The 18,936-nt window shown below is 35.8% G+C and overlaps 1 protein-coding gene across 5 annotated transcripts in view; it reads right to left on the bottom strand.

Moving 5' to 3' along the window:
* The window catches only part of FAR2 (fatty acyl-CoA reductase 2), a 181,821-nt gene that overhangs the window by 13,729 nt on the left and 149,156 nt on the right, over positions 1-18,936 (bottom strand). For all 5 annotated transcript variants that reach the window (XM_079139386.1, XM_079139384.1, XM_079139388.1 and 2 more), the window contains 6 exons: positions 16,933-17,108; positions 13,887-14,066; positions 9,297-9,474; positions 7,493-7,537; positions 5,434-5,552; positions 4,651-4,718 (listed from right to left, as the gene is read on the bottom strand). In XM_079139386.1, coding sequence (XP_078995512.1) covers positions 4,651-4,718; positions 5,434-5,552; positions 7,493-7,537; positions 9,297-9,474; positions 13,887-14,066; positions 16,933-17,108 — 766 coding nt within the window. The remainder of the gene's footprint in view (positions 1-4,650; positions 4,719-5,433; positions 5,553-7,492; positions 7,538-9,296; positions 9,475-13,886; positions 14,067-16,932; positions 17,109-18,936) is intronic.

Raw genomic sequence — 18,936 nt, 5'->3', positions numbered from 1 at the left:
AGAGATCAGCACTGTGTACTCTCTAGAAATAAAGCAGCAGATAACTCTGGGTACCAGAGTATGGAGAGGTGAGGTGGTGGTGGTAGGGTGGGCAGTAGGAGGGTAGGAAAGGCTTCTTGAGAAAAATATTGAAAGAACCAGAGCAAGCATTTACTGAAATGTTTACTGTTTTAATCACTGTGCTAAGCACTCCATCTCATTATATCTTCCCAAGCACTCTCTTGTTGGTGGCTGTGCCATGTTGGTGGCGCCAGGATGCCATGGTGCCTGATCACATCGGCAGCGAGAAGGTTAATTGACATAAGCACACTCAGGTGATTTATCCTCCACGCACACAATGTATGCGCATGTGTTCTCGAGCACTCCTAATTGTGCCTGCTCGGAGCATCTCGCCTAATCTTTGCGTAAGAGGCGTGGCCCTGCTCTTCACCTCCTGGAGGTGATATAAGCGTAGGCGGAGTGGAATAGCGCGATACCCAACAGCAGCCAGAAGAAAGGAAGAACACGCCAGCAGCAGCGAGTAGGGGCGGTGGTGGAAGGCGATCGCAGAGCAGAGAACTGAGATGCATCACTGAAGTACCTTAGGTAGAGGTACCCTTAGTTCACAGGATGCAGGACGCACCAGTAAGCAGCAGACCTTAAGTGAGGCGTAGCAAGTCTCTCTTCCTCTAAGCTCTAAGCAAAGCCTGTCCTTCTCTCAAAGTCTCTCTTAAGCAAAGTCTCTCTCTCTCTCCTCTCAAAGCAAGTAAACCTCATTTCCTCTATAAACAAACAAGCAAGAAAGCAGTGCACTAAAGAGAAAGATAGAAGTAGCTCAGTTTCCACTCCACCACCCATAAGACCCGTGCAAGTTGTTGCTGCAAGCGGTGACAAATATCCAGGGATTTTGTACCGCAAAGAGCCAGCGACACTCTCTGAAGTGGAATAACTGTCATTCTCATTTAAGAGGTATGAAAATTGATCTATGGGGATAAATTCAGTGATTTTCCTAAGTTCATATGACTAGTAAGTAATGGAGTCTAGTAAACAGTGGGACCTGCATATGCTGCATACACCAGCATATGACTTCTATGTGGGATGAATTTCTATGTGTTGCATCCTCAGCTCCAAGAATAATGCCTGTTCAATGAACATAGGATTGCATAAATGAGCTATAGTTTAAATCCAGGTTTCCTTCACTTCTAAGCTCAAAACAACCATAAGCTACATCCATCTGACTTGAAAGACAAGTAGGATCTCACACATGTGAAAATTTAATTTGGAAATTGAAAACCACATTCTCGCATACTCATACTAGTATCAGTGAAGAAATTAAAATGAAAAGTAGTAAATGCTTAGAAATGAGTAGTAACAAAACATTATACAGCAAAATGTGTGGGATACAACAAAGTAGTTGAGGGAAATGTAAAGCCTGAAATACTTACATTAGGAAAATCAAATATACATGAGCTGTATTTCTGAGTTAAAGAGGAGGGGAAAAGAAGAATTGAGTCAAAGAAAACAGGAAGGGAGTAACAGAAATAAGAAATCAATGCAACAGAAAACCAGCCAGAAATATGAAGAATTAAAAAAAAAAAAAAAACAGAAGTTGGATCTTTGAAAAAAAATAATAAGTGCCTTCAAAAGACTGAGAAAAAACCACACATAAATATTATGAAGCAAAAAGGAGACATAAGCACAGATACAGCTCAGGGTAAGATATATTAAAATATTATCATCACCAATTATATGTGAATAAATTTAAAAACAAATAGATAAGTTCTTAGAAAAAGAGATAAATACACTTTCTAAAACCGATTCAAGCAGAAAATGAACACCTGAAAAAAATCCTGTAACTATTGAAGAAATCAAAGAATCTTCCCACAGCAAAACCACAAATCCAGATAGTTTATAGGTAGTTTTGCCAAATTTTTAAGGAATTGACTACTCTGATCTTAAAACAAACAAAAAACACTTGCAGATAATAGGAGAAAAAGTGACAGGGGCAGGGAGTAAAAATTCAACTCATTCTATGAAATACCAGAGTCAAAATTAGACAGTGTCTATGTGAAAACAAAAAGGGAGAACCTCATCTTACTCAAGAATAACTGCTAAAATCCTGAACAGATTATTAGCAAACTGAATCCATCTGAAGACAGAAAAGATAATATGCTATAACCAACTTAGGTTTACCCTAGAAATGGCAGAGTGGTTTCCTATTGGAAAATAGGGGAATGTCTGAAGTCTTTTGTTGAAGATTAAGAACAAGACAAGAATATGCACTACTGACATTTCTATTCAGCATTGGAAGTTTGGCAAAAGTAAAGACTCTTTAGACATGGAAACAATATGGGAACAATACATATTGTATTTTTGTAGATTAAGTAAATTATTTACATAGAAAACCAAAAGAAAATTCTCATACAACTACTAGCAATACATGCTGAATATCCTTTATTCAAAAGGATATTTATCCCTGAGGCCAGAGGTATTGTGGATTTGGAATTTTTTCACATGTTGGAGAAAATATTCCAAGTTTGCATTTATATAATGAAATGTCTCAGGGATGGGACCCAAGTCTAAACACAAAATTCATTTATGTTTCATATAGAAATTATACATGGAGCCCAAAGGTAATTTCATATAATAAATAATTTTTTGCATGAAACAAAGTTTGAATAGAGTGAACCATCAGAATCAGAGCTTTATGTCAGCACTCCAGAAGTTTCAGATTTGGAACATTTCAGATTTTGCATTTTCAGATGAGGGATACTTGGTCTGTAATGGTTTAGTAAGAAAGTTGGATATAGGGTCAACTGCATTTCTATACACCACCACCATTAGAAAACATTTTAAATTTGAAAGAAAAAAACCCCCAAGAAACAAAAACAACAATTTCTTAGTATAAGTCTGATAAAAGATGTAGAAGACATATGTACAGAAGACTGAAAATTTTTCTAGAACTTCAATCAAAACAACTAAACGGAGAGATATTCCTTTTACCCACCCAGCAATCACTCTCTGTAATGTCGCTTGAGTCTATAGTTGTTCAGCCTGCTACTGGTCCTAGTTGGAAGAATTTTGATCACTCTTATATGAAACACAAATGAGTTTCAATTTGAAATGCAAAATCAGATTAATTGGTAATATTGTCCAGACATGCTGTGTTTAAAAGGATGCTAATACAGAGTCTTGGCATTGGGGAGAAAGGATGTTGTGATCAACTGATGTCTGCCACGGGTAAGAGGGGAGTGGAGGAGGCATGCATGCCCAGTCTTGTCATTTTGGGAAGGCACTCTTCAAGTCAAAGCCTATCGTACATTGGGCAAAGCATCTGGCTACTCTGCAGTAATACTCTGTTCTGTACCATGGCTTAATGGAATGAGTAGAGAGAATGTTACTGACGGAAGAGGGAAAGAAGAGACATGTTAGTGAGGACCAAAGCATCCTGCATGGTAGCTAAACTGACTTCTCTTACCCTCTGCCATCATTAGATGTTTACATGTATTTCCATTGATTTTATTCATTGAATAGATCCAATCCCTTACATGTAGCCCAATCAGTAAAGTTTTTTATTATGGGGCTTCTCACAGTGGATTTCAACACCATCAATAATCATATGGATACATATTTAAAAAAATAGGTACCATGGGCTCTGTGGTAGAGTACTTGCTTAGCATGTGTGAGGCACTGGGTTCAAGTCTCAGCACTGCATATAAATAAATAAATAAATACAATAAAGGTTCATTGACAACTAAAAAATATTTTAAAAATATAGCTAACATGACACTGCTTACGACCTTGTCCCAGGATTCAAGAAACCTGACTTTTTTTTTTATAACTCTCACAATGACTCATTCATTTTTATGAGTTACTAGTGGAGTAGTTATTCACACTGAAAGGGATAAGATACCCAGCTTCAGAATGGTTTAGATATGTGTCTAAACAACTGGATATACGGTGTAAAGAACTGATAATAGTAGGTAATTTAATTTTTACTGAAGTAATAACTTTGCAACTAGAATGGCACAACTGAGCACTCCGAATTGGAAATCAGATTCTAACAAATGAAGTACATTTGATTTTTGTTTTTACTTTGTCTTGTACCTAAATACCACCTAGATGATAAAAACATTCAGACTTTCTTAAAAATTAAAAATTGAATCAATTTCAAGATATTTTCAAGGTTACATTTACTGCACCCTCAATAGAGACAAGTCGCATGAACTAATGAGGGATATCACTGACTGGATAACGAAGGAATACCATTAATCGATTTTCCTATGTCTCCTCGGTCACTGATTGTTTAAAATTCCCAGTGATGCACCAGAGAGGGAGGCACCCTGTTGATTGCTCCAGCAACGGCCCCAGCAGGGAGAGTGTCTTGTAATTGCCAACTTTTTCTAGGTTTTATTATTGTTTTTTAAACCTCTGTAGCCACTGGACCCTTTATTCCTTAGAATCATGCCAGTGTTCCCACGGCTTACTCTGTGCACCACAGGACATTCCAGTGAATAATGACATATTTCAAAATTGCCACCATGTTCTCTCTTTACCTGTTATTATTATTATTTGTCTTTCTCCTCCTCCATGACACATGGTGTCCGGTTTCCACCCCCGGCCCCAAGTAAAGACTAGTAATCATGTAGTTACATCCCTAGAGGCACTTACCCATTTTGCCCCAATTACAGGGATTGATAGTTCCTGATGTACAGTGGTAGATTAAGGTCGGTTTAGGTCTGGAAGATGAAATAAAAATTAGATTAAAAATAAAATGCATAACTGATGAAACAAAGATAAGGAAAACTAATATCAAGACAGGGTGCTTTTAAAAATTCCAATGATTAAACCAACCTATGTAACACTTCCATCTTTTGTTCTTTCTTTGGGTTAATACACAAAATGGAAGATGTCTAGGAAAATGAGTGTATATGTTGTGTGTGTGTGTGTGTGTGTGTGAGAGAGAGAGAGAGAGAGAGAGAGAGAGAGAGAGACAGAAAGAGAGGGAGAAGTATCAGTTAGGCATGATATTTTGTGGAGCACATATGTCTAAGTTCACATAAGAAAAACCCAATTCTGTTTATCATTTACTAACAATGCCAAATGTACAAGCAATCTACTTTTTTTTTTCTTTGTATTAGGAAATTTCCCCAAATATGGTGATCTGGATTTTTGGCATTTACCAAGAACTGAGCAGTTCAATTAAATATAAAATGTGTTGTCATTTCATCAACATTTATATCCTTTGCCATAAAAGAGGAAGCTATGTTTCAGATTACTGAATATAAAGTAAATATTTTTGTTTATCAAGAATTTTAGGGCAAACCAATTTAAGGAGCATATTATTTCATGATCAAATACTAAGCAGTATTTGTGCCTTCTATACTAAATGCTTGTATTTTTCAAAAGTGCCTAACATTCACCCTTCTCAAATCTTCAAAAGCCTGTCCATACCTGTGAACTGCAGTGTACCATCCCACTGCTAAGGTGAGATTGACAACTGTATCAACTGGAACCAAATCTGCCACAGCCATTGGAGTAGCTTTTATGGAACGAAGAAATCCTTTTCCAGCCTGCACAGGAAAACGATGACAACAATTACACAAAAAGACCTATTAAGTCAGGTCTTAGGTAGCAGCTAGAACCAGCATATATATCAAACAACACTAGTGCTGTTAGTCAGAACAGTCACCACTGATTCACTGCTTCTAAGTTATTGTGTTGTTTGACCTCCCAGCCTACCCAACCTTCCCAGCCAAATTCATTTCAAGTGCCAACATCTCTGTGAACCTTTTGAGTGGTCCTTGGATTCCTTTGTGGTATGAAATTCCTTAAATTTGTGAGAGATCAATATGCTTAGTTAATTAACACACACCACGAATAGTTTTTCACATCATAAAAATTAATTCATAAGACATTTTAATAATTAAGATTTCCCACATTTTCCACTGATATTTGTTTAGCATTTCTCAAATGACTTTGGTTTCTGTTAGTATTTATTCAACTATAAGCAAAAGCAGCTACTAAAAGTTTAAAAAACATTTAACTGAAAAAAAATGAGTTGATGAATTCTATCATTTAACAGAACATTTTTTTTTTTTTTTTTTGCTTGGGAAAGGACACCATGATTATTTATTTTTCATTCAGTATTTTACTTTGACCCACAGATCACTGATGTTTTATAGAAGCAAGAATGAGAAATTTACTTATGTTTATAATTGATAGACTTCATGCAGTAAGTTAATTTGCTTTAATTTTCATATTTCCAGCTTTGATTTGCAATTATTAGCACTTATGTTCCTAATTAATTTTTTATTGTAACTAGTTCTCCTTCTTTAGATATAAGAAGGCAGTTTTGGGAAAATTTTAGAAAATTTGAATAAATGTGCAGCTTTGCAATTTAATGAAACCCACTCTGGCTCCATGTTAAAATCATAATATTACAGGTCACCAAACATTCACCAACTAAACTGTAAGAAGTAAAGAGTTGAAGACAGATTGGGAACAGAAAGAGGGACTGGTTAAAAATTTGGAAATAAGAAGGCAGTTCATTGTCACTATCTTTGAAAAGTTGTACTTGATTCGCTGTCTCATTTTTTAAATTTTAATTCATGTTGGTCTTAGTTTGGGGAAGAACAGAAACTTGTTTGAAGCATGTGATCCCTAATAAGATTTAAACTCATTTAAATAACTGAATTGCTATTTAGTACTCTGAAGAGTAAGATGTAGTTCTGGTTCTAAAGTGTTTAGCTATGAACTGGGAAGCACCACACCTCAGCTGGATCAGTGTGAACTGCAGGGAAATGGGAACCCAGGAATGCTAGCTGTACTTCTCCCCCAGGGGTGTGTGGCCCAAGAAGTGTTTCCCACATTCACCAGTTTTTACATGTGAAACCTCTGCCACACTATCTTAGATTAAAAATTAGTTATTGATATATATATTTGTATATGTGCATATGTATGTATATATATTCTTGATCTATGCATACCCATAACTTCTTGCATATTTTTTTTTTTTATTTATATGTGGTGCTGAGAATCACATCCCGTGCCTCACACATGCTAGGCAAGTGCTCTACCACTGAGTCACCACCCCAACCCCAAACTCTTGCATAAAGTCAATAATCCAATAATCTTTGAGGGTAAAGTTTTTACTGCACCCTCAATGTGTTGCACTAATTCAAGTCATTAATAAACAGCAAAGGAGGAAATATCCCCATCTGGTGGTAACTAGTGGAATATTCTTGATGTTGAAAGACTTGCCAAAATAAAACCCCTTAACAGTAATTGGTGATGTCATATTACCTCTGTTTTCCAGATAATAAAATTCTCATAGAGTGAAAACAATTCCATACTACCTCTATTTTTCAATCAGTAAAGTGGTGATAAGTTGTTCCAACTGTTAGTACAGTGAAATCTGTTTTGGGGTCAATGAAGCTAAACCAGAACTAAGAATTTTGTTATTATTTCTCCACAATATTTCAAGAAATGATTTCTTCATCATTATACATACCGCAACAATGAGTCCACTAGGTCCATTTAGGTTATCAACCCAACCCTAAAAAGTAGAAGATCTTTATTGGTTACATATTTCAGAAAATTGATTTATCTTTGGAACATCTACAGTCTAATCTTAATACATTTCAAATAAGAACACAGAAACCTCAGCAAATAGAATATTTTAATTCAGTATTTCTAAGATTCCAAACAAAGATCAAAGATCAAAGCACTGGCAAAGCACTGGCTACTTCCTACACCTTTCCCAACTGTGCAAGAATTAAAATGTTGCTGATATTAATTTTCTTTTTCTAAATATTTGAATTGGTGCATTATAATTATACACAATAGTAGAATTTTTTGTGGCATATTTGCACATGCATATAACACAATTTGGTCAATTTTGTTCCCCACTACCTCCCTTTTCTCTTCTCTCCTCCCTCCCATGATTTCCTTCCTCCACTCTATTAGTCTCCCTTCTATTTTCATGAATTTCCCTCACTTCTCTTCCCTTTTTTCTCTGTAGCTTCCACATGTGAGAGAGAACACGACCCTGAACTTCCAGAGTCTGGCTTATTTCATTTAACATAATGTTTAAATTCCATCCATTTTCTTGCAAATGATATAATTTTGTAGGCACCTAGGCTGGTTCCATACTTGGCTATTGTGAACTGCATTGCTATGAACATGGGCACCCATGTATTGCTGTATACATTGATTTTCATAGCAGGGAGGTATGGATGGTTTTCTGTAGTTTCACACTCTCTCATGAGCTAAACTGGACCTTGTCTTAGTATCATTATCTGATAACCAGTTCATCAAATATAACTTTTTTTTTTTCTATCTGCAGTTGAATTCTAAGCTATTGAAAACATTTCAAATATGAGTTATAGGAATGAATCATTTCTTGGAAAACTTTTAATAGCTTTGGAGTTCATCCCACGTATATATACATATATACATGCTTGGAGGTCTTAAGAAGAAAGATTGTGTTTGGGAGCAGTTAGGGAGAAATGTCTTTTTTTCTAAGCCCTAAGCAAGTCAGTTGACCTTATTATGTCTCTTTCTTTATCTGTAAAAATCAAAATGTGTGTATATAATGGAAAGGAAAGAGGAAGGATCTAATATTTGTTGATCTTTTTCTAGGACAAGTAACTACACAAAACACTACTCAAGCATTGTCTCACTTAATCAGCTCTCCCAAGTGAGTCATATCAACCATGATTTATAGATGAGACAATTCAAAAGTTTGCATTGCTAGTAAGTAATGGAGCTCTAGTTTACCTGACTCTGAAGCCTCACAGGGTTGCTTTGAAGAAGATGATATAATTAAAAGTGCCTTTTGAAAGGATATAGCAATAGAGAGAGGAAAAAATTATTATTCCTAAACTGAGAAACAATGAGCTTTGTGATTCATATTTACCCTGGAAATTGCAATACTATCAATCTGTCCATAAGGAGCATTCTGACTATATAAACCATAGTGGGAAAGCTAAGTAATGAAACTATTTCCCTGAAATTCTGAGACTAGAGTTAGTTAGAAACAATTTAAGATCTCTACCCAACTCTTGGACAGTCAGAGTTACTCCTAAAGGAGCCTCATGCTGGGTAAATTCTGAACCTAACGTGGAATTTTTCTGGAATAAAATCAATTTGTGTTTGCTTTGCTGCACTCAGCTATAAACTCTGAGAAGAAGGAGGAGGAGGGATAGTAGGGGAAGGGAGGCTAAAGGAAGGGGGAAGAGGAACATCAGAAAGAATTGGTGCCAGAAGGACCCTAGCTTGACAGCTGAGCAGAGAATCCAGGTGAGTGAGCTCACTGGGAAAGGCTCCTGCCAGGTGGCTCCCACGATGGAGGGCCTGATGATGGCCACATTCAGATTGCCACCCTCTTGCTGCACCAGCATCTCTCCCAAGGCCTTGGTGTAGGTGTAAGTATTGGGCCGACCCGCAATCAGCTTAGGAGTGATCTCATCAATTATAGCATCATCTAACCACCTGAAAGTAGAAAAAAAAAAAATTCTAGCAACATATGTTGCATAATAGACCAAAAGGAAAATGTGAGACACAATCAAACAAAACTTCCACCTTCTAGTTTGACTTGTGGAATTCAGAACAGTCTCAGGATAGCAAGGATGAGTGTATCTTATCCACAATGGATAAGCTCTTATTCTCTTCTATGCCTGGTCTTAATGAAATTCAACTTCCTGCCACCCAGATAGATTAATTAACAGATATGCAATCTTTTATTCATTTCATATAACCTCATATTATCCTCAGTTCTCCAAAAGGTTCACAAGTATAGTCGTTGAACACATCTTTGAGTACCATTCATATGTTAGCTGCCATGTTCCTGGACTCACAGCCTCCTTGATCCAGTGAACTTCAGTGGCAGCCCCACTCATTCAGGGTGGTCCAATGAAAATCTAGCAAACCAATTCTGAAGGCTTTAGCTTTTAGTTTTTAAAATTTCACTCAATGCCTCAACAAACAAAGCAACTCTATTTGACAGACTTCTCATTTGTTTTAGTAACTGTATAAAATGTATTTTGAAAGTCTGTTTAGAGCCTAAGCTAATAACTTGACAATTATTTCTGGAGATCTCTGGTGAATTCTGAAGTCTGTCAAGTGGAGTGATTACGGAACTCTGAAGCAGTGTCAATAACAAGTATTGCATACTCCTGCTTCTGAACTAACGGGTACTGTGAGTAACGGTACCACTATAACATCAGTCTAATCTTCTTGCAAACTATGTTAGAACTATTTTGATAATCCCAAGTCTATCTACATTTTTCTAAAAGATCAACAAAACTATTGTCAGTTAAATATGTAATGTTTCTCTTAGCTGGAGGAAAACCATGCTGTTTTGATTGTAAAAAATCTTACTTGTTTGTGCTTTGAGCCCAGGACAAGTTCTTGAGTATTTAAAGACTGATTCACAATCACAAGTATGAATTTTAATCACTTTCATTTAACATTTAGGTGGAACATAAAGACCATCTATAGTGTTAATTTTCCTTGCTTTGCTTCCATTAGTGCTCAATGTATTCTGAATACTCAACTATTTTTTGATTTCAGTTGAATTAGTGAAGGTTGAAAAGTTCCTAAAATTGAAACAACTCCAAATACTGGTTTCATAGATTTTGAAGAATACAAGTACAAAAGAGCTTGTAGCATTCTGTGGATGGCCACCTTTACCACTCTTAGCTCCACCTGTAATAATTCTATCTGTTCTAAATTCTCAGGTTATCATCAGGACAAACAAATCTTCACAACTGCACTTAAAGCACATGGAACAAAATGAGTCAAGGAAACTAAGGCATTCTTTAAAAAAAAAATGAAACAAGCATATATCTACATAGATAATAGTTGCTTTTAAGGTAGGTTTTCTAAGCCTGCCCAACAGACCATCTACTGTCTCATCTAATTGCTTCCTTCCCAGGTTCAGAGAGGAGATGAAAATCACATATAGCACATCCCTTGGTTGAGTGAGACTCTTTTTAGGACATACACTCAGTTCAGTGCTGCTGTTGCTATTGTTCTCCATTTGTTCTTAAAGCAGTAAATAAATTAGCCTGGAAGAATATACTACACAAATCAAAGTACATTTCTGAAATTAGCTGATTGCCTTTCACTGTACTTAAGTGATTTAAACGCATGGGTCTCCAATTGTAAACTTCTACTACAAAAGAGGCGTGAAGTCATTGAAAATTTTGGAAAGTAATATGTATATTTCTATATGTACCTATACACGCAGTCTCTTCTGTTGTGGAAACAGTCATCATGACAGTTTACTTGTGCAGGGTTTGCTAAGCTGCATTCAAAGTATTATTCAAAACTCACATATAGGGTTAATTAAAGGTTTAAGAAGGAAAAAAGGGCAATCCAAAACAGAGTGAAGTGTGGAACTTGAGCTATGTTACACATAAAATTTTCACATCCCAAATATTAGATTGTTGGTAGTATTGTCATCAACCAGCTAGAACAGTGGGAATAATAATCATCTAATGCCATGGAAAGCTTTTCATCCATTCAGGAAACATTTGAGCCCCTTCTATGTGTTGACACTGGGGATGGAAAAAGCAGCAAGAGACACTCTCTTCCTTTGAGGAGCTCATTGTCTAGTGGAGAATATAGATATGCAACCAGATGTTTACAACAACTGCGTTAATGGCAAGGTAAGGAGGAGCACGGGGTCCTACGTGAGCGCCAGGGAACGGAGCGGCCGCCAGGGGGCGTCAGGGGAGAGCGCTGGGGTGCCAGTGGGACCCACCAGGGAGGCAGAGAGGGAACAGGCTCTAGGGACAGAACCATCACAGACAAAGGCAGAAGGTATGAGGGACAGGAATAATTAATTCGCTTTGACCACAGCACAAATGTACGAGTGCGGCTGACAGAGAAGAACCTGGATTGGTGGTCCTGAATATAAAACTTTGTGTTGATCAATAGTGGATTAATCCTCAAGTGGATTAAAACCTCAAGGGTTTTTTTTTTTTTTTTTCCCTCTATTTTAATTTAAAACCACCATAGTTCCTTAATTGTATTCAAATGCATTCTGTTTAGATAAAATTGAATTTCATTCCCAGTTCTGCTTGGCTGCATATTTGTTTTAATAACTGTTATCTTGGAGGGCAGTAATGATAGATATACAAATCTGCACAACTGCCAGTGACAGTTTGGTCATGAATCATTTACCTTTCATGTATGATGTACATTCGAGGGAGTACTGAGGTGCTGAAGACCTGAAGACAAATCAATTCCTCCTCTGGGCGGTGGGTTTATTCTTTGAAACTGAGGGGTTTTCAGTATCTGGTCACAGTCTGGGAGGGAGGGAGGGAGGGAGTGGGATGGAGGACCTAGAGAAGTTCCTCACTGTGGAAACTTAATGTTCCTACATGCTTCTCTGGTGAACTCCCAGAAACTCCTCTGCTGCCTCAAATTGTACTGTGATCTTTCAGGCATTAGAGGGATCAGCAGTGGAATGAGGTGCAGGAAACTCAGTGTGACAGTCCCTTTCCTGTGCATCTCAAATATAAAAGAACCATATTTTCCAAGAGACAACACCATAAGAAGGAGGCTCTCCTCAGAGCATTTTCAGGATGGAACTGATTTGTTAAAAAAATATATATATTTATATACATATGTTATATATGTATATGTCACTATATATATATGTATATATACATACACACACATATATATGTGTATATATATGTAAATATATATATATATATATATATATATATTGACTTCAGACATCAACTCTGGACATCAAATTACACCTGACTTTTCTCCAACTATCCTGACAGACTTGGGACTCTGAAATGTTCCTTTGTACCAATGAAGCAAATCATCATTTATTAGCAACTTCAAGTAACCTCAAGGTCCTTTAGATGACTTTCACTTTTCTTTGTCCTGGATATTTTTAAGTGACAGGTAAAAATATCTGTTCTCAGACCTGGAAGAGATAAAAATGTTTGCCCTAAACTTCTGATTTAGCTAAAACATTTTTTTAAAAATATATATCTAAACATAAGTACTATATTCTATGAAATTATAATGTGACAAATTCACTGTAAAATAGTCATTTTTTTTCTCTGCTTTAATATTTTTTATGTAGAGTTAAAAGAGCTAAAGTTGGTAAAATGGAGCAGTAGAACAGAGAAGTGGAAAGCAGAAATGAATTTATTTTGATACTTGGGTAGTGCCCGAAGGAGAAAGTGGTTTCTGTTGTTTGGTAAGAAGAGACAAATACTGGAGACTGCACAATACAACAGTAAAGAAAGCCCATCTCAGATGAATATGTCAAGAGACTGACACCTTCAGCCAGATCTTGGAGGAATTCCTACTCTTGATTAGTCCTTCTTTACTAAGCATTTGATTATACTCCAGCACTATAATAATTGCTTTATATAACTTAATACATTATCACAACTATAAGATAGACCCATGTTACAAAAGAAGGAACTTGGATTCGGAGAGACCAAGGAATTTGCTCAGTCATACAGCTACTATGTTGTGTAGACATAAGTTGAATTCATGTAAGTCTGACTACAAAATTTTTTCCTGAACTTTTATGCTCTACATTTTACTTCCTTTAGCTAGTGATAATACTGGTATCATTAAGAAGTAAGAAATCATGTCTATGGTATTCCCAAGTACCTCATGCAGTGCTTAATTATTTAACAGAAGGTTTCTTCAAGAATTTTCTATCCCTTCCCCATCAGCAGTATAATCCCCACTAGGGGATGAAGAAACTCTCAAGGATAGGGTAGCTGAGGTTAACACCTTTTCAAAGCATTTTGCTGCAAGGATGTCCCACTTCATTACTTTATTAATGAATAATGATAAACAATCAAAGAGAGCAACAACCAGCCCACTCCTTGATCCCTTTGGTTGACCCAACTTACTCCATGGATTCGATGATTTTTTTTGGCTCCACGGAGCATGGATAGACCACTTCATCGATGTGCTTCAGGTTGCAGTTGGAATAGGCAGTCGAGATGTGTATGAAGGCTTCAAGCTTTGGCATCTGACTGGCCATAAACAAGAGCTGCTGGGTGGCAGTGACATTAAGTTGCACAGCATGTCTGGAAAAGATTAAGCAGTGGGATACATGATGAGTGACACAGCATCCTCCTGTTGTGACCGTGCCTACTCCAATAACTGGCATATCAACAAGGCTGCCTTGGAGAACAAGGAGAGAAGGGATGGGTCTAGGTTACAGAGCTGGGAGACACTGGAGTTGGTCGTGCTGATGCTGTGATCTGTGCCTGAGTCCTCTTTACTGAAGCACAGTACACGTCGTGCTTACAGGTTACTTGGTTCTAATCAACTGGAAGGAAGATCATGATCCTCTGAATTCATCACTGGGTTTTTATAAACAGCCATTAAAAGAACAAATGTACATAAATTAAGCATCTAACTCAAAAGTTAGAAATTACAAGTAAATTGTGGATTTTTAAATGAACAATGTAAGTTGCTATTGTAAAGATCCAGGTCAGACATGAAAATTGAGGTCAAAACCATAAATTGTAACTAATAGAACACAAAGCCAAAGCTCTACAAACACAGTATGCGGCAGCAATGACAGTTCTTCGCAGGAGTACATGGTTTATCTAATATCAGAAAACCTAATACTCTAATTTAAATCAAAGAGAAAACAACCATATAATCATTTATACATATTCTGAATGTTTAAAAATGACATTTAATATCTATTCTCTAATTAAAGAAGTTTACTTAAATAGAAATAAAATTATTAAAAAATGTACATCTCAGTTTGCTGGCCAGTGTCCTACTTAATGGTGAAAAGCCGGGAACACTGCTTTAAGGGCTAGGAAGGATGTCTATAATCACTCCTCGTACTTAATATTGTTGTGAAATCCCAGCCCTGCAGTAAGAGAGGAAAATAAAATCAATGAACAGATATAAAGTTTTGAAAAGGCAATCATAAAAATCACTCTCAGATTTTATAATGGCATTTTGCGAAACAAATAGAAAAAGCTTTTTCAAAAGACTAGGATGCTGAGGATAATTCAATAATATGTTCCCTTATAAAAATTATGTAAAACATCACCAACTTTTCTGTGTATGACCAAAAATTAGAGAAGGTAATAAGGTGTAAGGAAGGTGCACATTCAAACTAGACATTTTTTATTAAATCAAGTTAATCAGAAATGGATATATAAAGAAAATATTAAGATTTTATTAATGGACATGGTTGCCACACTTCTGTAATCCCAGTGATTTGGGAGACTGAGGCAGGAGGATCACAAGTTCAAGGTCAGCCTGGGCAACTCAAAGTACAATAAAAAGGGCTGGGTATGTAGTTCTGTGATGGAGTGCCCCTGGGTTCAAAACAAAACACAACACAAAACTTAATTAATGGAGTAAATGGAAAGACTATTTTAAATACGTTTTCTAAATTAATCTACATATTCAAGTTAGTGCTAACTAAACTCTCAAAATTTTTAAAAACTTGGAAAAATTACTCTAAATGTAAACATGAAATATAATCAAGTGAAAAAAGGAAATTCTATTTAAAAAGGAGTGCTCTTGGTATACTTGTCCAATATGATAAATATTACAGTAATTAAAACAGTGTGGTATTGGCAGAGAAAGCCTAAGAATTTAAAGAATTGAGGATAAGAGTTTCATTTCAATAGAATGTAAATAAATAATTTAATAAATGTTGTTTAAGAGCTAGCCATCTGCAAGAAAAGCAATAGCAACTCTACCTTCATGCCTACATCATTCTTCTGTTTGTAGATTTTTCCTGACTATTCTTATATATAAATTTTAAATGAATCAAAGGTCTAAATGCAAAAATAAAACTAAAAATATAATAGAAGAAATTATGAAAGTTACACAAATGATAAAGATTTGGAAGACAAATTAAGAATTGTTAAAGTATGCTGAATTTTCCAAGAAATCTCAAAATTAATAAGAAAAAATATTTCAATAGAAAAAAGGAAAAGAACATGAATAGGCATTTCACAAAAGAATAAAATGTCAATAGCATATAAAGATTGCCAAACTTTCCCATAATCAAAAAATAAAAATGAAAATAAAAACATACAATACCATATCCATTATCATATTTGCAACATTAAAAAGAATTAAGGAATCATATTGTGAGTGTAAGAAATAAGTATTCATATACACAGGAACAATGTAGGTCAACACTACCTTTTGAAGAGCAACTAATGTTATAATGTAATGAAAATTTCTCATAACCTGGAGACATCTAATATGTATCTGAAAATTCTACTTCTGTAAATTTATTCCAAAGAGAGTACGCAAAGGGTTACAAATACATCTAGACACAAACATATAAACATATACATACATATAAACAAAAATTTCCATTGCAGAGTTGTTTATAATAGTGAAAAATTAGAACAATCCAAATGATCACCAATATAGAACTGGTTGAGTATATTACATACACATGTAATAAAATGTCATAGTCAATACAAATGGTAATAATTTTTTTGTAGTACTGGGGATTGAACCCAGAGGCAATTTATCAGTGAACTACAACCCTAGCCCTCTTTTATTTTTATTTCCAGACAAGGTCTTGCTAAATTACCAGGCTGACCTCAAACTTACAATCCTCCTGTCTCAACCTCCCAATAATAGAATATTTATTGGTAATGAAAGACATCCAAATTATAAGTGAATAGGTTGCAAAATATCATTCTTAATAGGGATACCATTTTTGTCAAGTTAAAGATCATATAATAATAGGTGTAAAAAGAAAAGTTGGAATGTATGTTCTCTACAATATTAGATGGTCGTCTCTGGATGGTGGAATTTTGGAATTTTGCTTCTTTGTATATATTGTTTTCATTGAATATTTTTTTAAAATTTTTTAGTAGACACCATAAAGAAACTTGCACATGTGTACATGCACACATATATACAAGCCAGGATGGGGAAATGGGAAGGTACCTCAGTGGGTCGTCAAAGCGCACAGTGGCTGCGCAGTGGAAGATGATGTTGGTATAGGACAGGAGCTCCTGCATGTCCTCTTTGCTGATGGCTAAGTCCTTCTGATTGAGATCTGCGTAAATAGGTTTGATCTTCTCATGCACTTTTGGACAAACTTCTTTGACTTTCTCAAATAGCTGAAACATAAATATAAGTAAATAGACAAAGATCATCATCATCTTCACCAAATCATTCTTGTTTGCACTGACTTGTTTTATTATATTTCTCAAAAACCGGTTTTAGTTGCAATGTTGACATCACCCAAGGAAGGCGTCTGCCTGCTCAAGAGCCATCTGCTTTACTTCACACAGTTCAGTTTAGTAAATTCCTGCTTCTCTTGAGAAATATTTGAAAAAGCCAGTTCCCATTACTAATAAGGTGTGTACTTTGAGCTCTTCCTGGGGTGGAAGGAGTGACAGTAAGCAGTGATCATTCACATCCGGCCTTGATCTTTCCCATTGAAGGCAGCTTCAAGTTTACATGTGGTAAAAGTTTCCATTTTGGGCTGGAAAATAATTGTTTCAGTGCAAAACTACCAGCCATTATCATAACCTTTACAAATTACCAGTATAATTACCCACAGCTTGGTTAACTGGATCAGATTAACAAGATGTCTTTTCAGCACAAACATGATTAGAAAATAAGAAATCCAGCAAATTTGTAATCAGTGAAACATAAAAAAATGTTTAGTAATCTTTTTCTAATATAAATAGTAGCTAACGTCTAATAAGAGAATTGCATGAGCTCATGTACTTTTGGGGGAATTTTAACAATTTTTTAAAAAAATATTCTAGTTTCTTCATAAAGGGAAAAGGGAAGAAAAGTGGTAATTTTGGCTTTTATTATGGTTATTGAAATGGAACAGATTATCTGCTTTTCCTTCTACACAGATTCTTAGATTAAATTGGTATTTTCCACTTCTCAGAAAACACAATTTTAATAAAAATTATCTTTCTTCTGACCTATTTTTATAAGATGGAATTTTACCGTAGTATCCGTATGGCTAAAAATGTTTAGAACACTTAGCAGAGATTTGGTATGTGATTTTTTTATACAAAATGTAGTAGTAACAGACTTCCCCGCTTTAACTCCCAAACTTGCTTTCATTTACACCTTGATTCTTGTTAGCAGGCTTCTCCCCTCCATTAAAGATCTATCCCAGGTTTTTTCGTTGGGTAATAAAAATTTGAATCAGGTGGTCAGAGGAATCATGTCTCATTTATGTCAGGCAAGAACAGGTTCAGAGACCATCCTGGAAACTCAGTATGACTAGGGAAAGGAATCAAATCTGCATGCTGCCCTGGCTAGCTAACACACTTCTGCCTGTCAGCTAAAATTTTTCTACACTGTAGAGACAGCCTTTTTCAGTGGGAGTTACTACAATTTTGAAAATAATTTGGAAGTTAGGTCAATCCTCCGTGGGGTTTTTTTTTTGACATCCAGGATTGATAAGGTTATTCAAGTATCCTAGACACAGTTTCAACAAAGACATTATACTGGCTCTTCCAGAAAGATTGTTAATGGTTCCTCTAATCTTGATCAGCATATTAAATGTGTGCTTTTATGGTCAAATGTCAACTGTACGACAAACACTTGTTGGATGTTTTGGGATAAGTGTATGTAAAATTTGTACAATTTCCTCTTTTCTAAGTAATTGAATTTGTCGAAGGCTCTTTTTGAACCTATATCATAGACTTTATTCTCTGGACATTTATTTAAGGTTCTGTAAACTCTTTTAACTTTTGGCTTGTGATGCGCTGGGGCACTGGAGAAGGAGCAGGAACTGGGTGAGGGGTGGAGGTATCACATTTCCATAATGCTTTTGAAACAATGTAGAGGCCCTGAACTTGGATTCTTAAGTCAAGTAGCTATCCACATGACCTCACTGAGCAAGCATCACAGGCATCTATTTTCTGGGGCTCATTGAAGGTAATCATCCATATTCGAATAATTAAAGTTTGTATT

Source organism: Sciurus vulgaris (assembly GCF_902686455.1).
Source record: "Sciurus vulgaris genome assembly, chromosome: 5".
Classification (NCBI taxonomy): Eukaryota; Metazoa; Chordata; class Mammalia; order Rodentia; family Sciuridae; genus Sciurus; species Sciurus vulgaris.
This window is presented reverse-complemented; position numbering and strand designations above follow the sequence as displayed.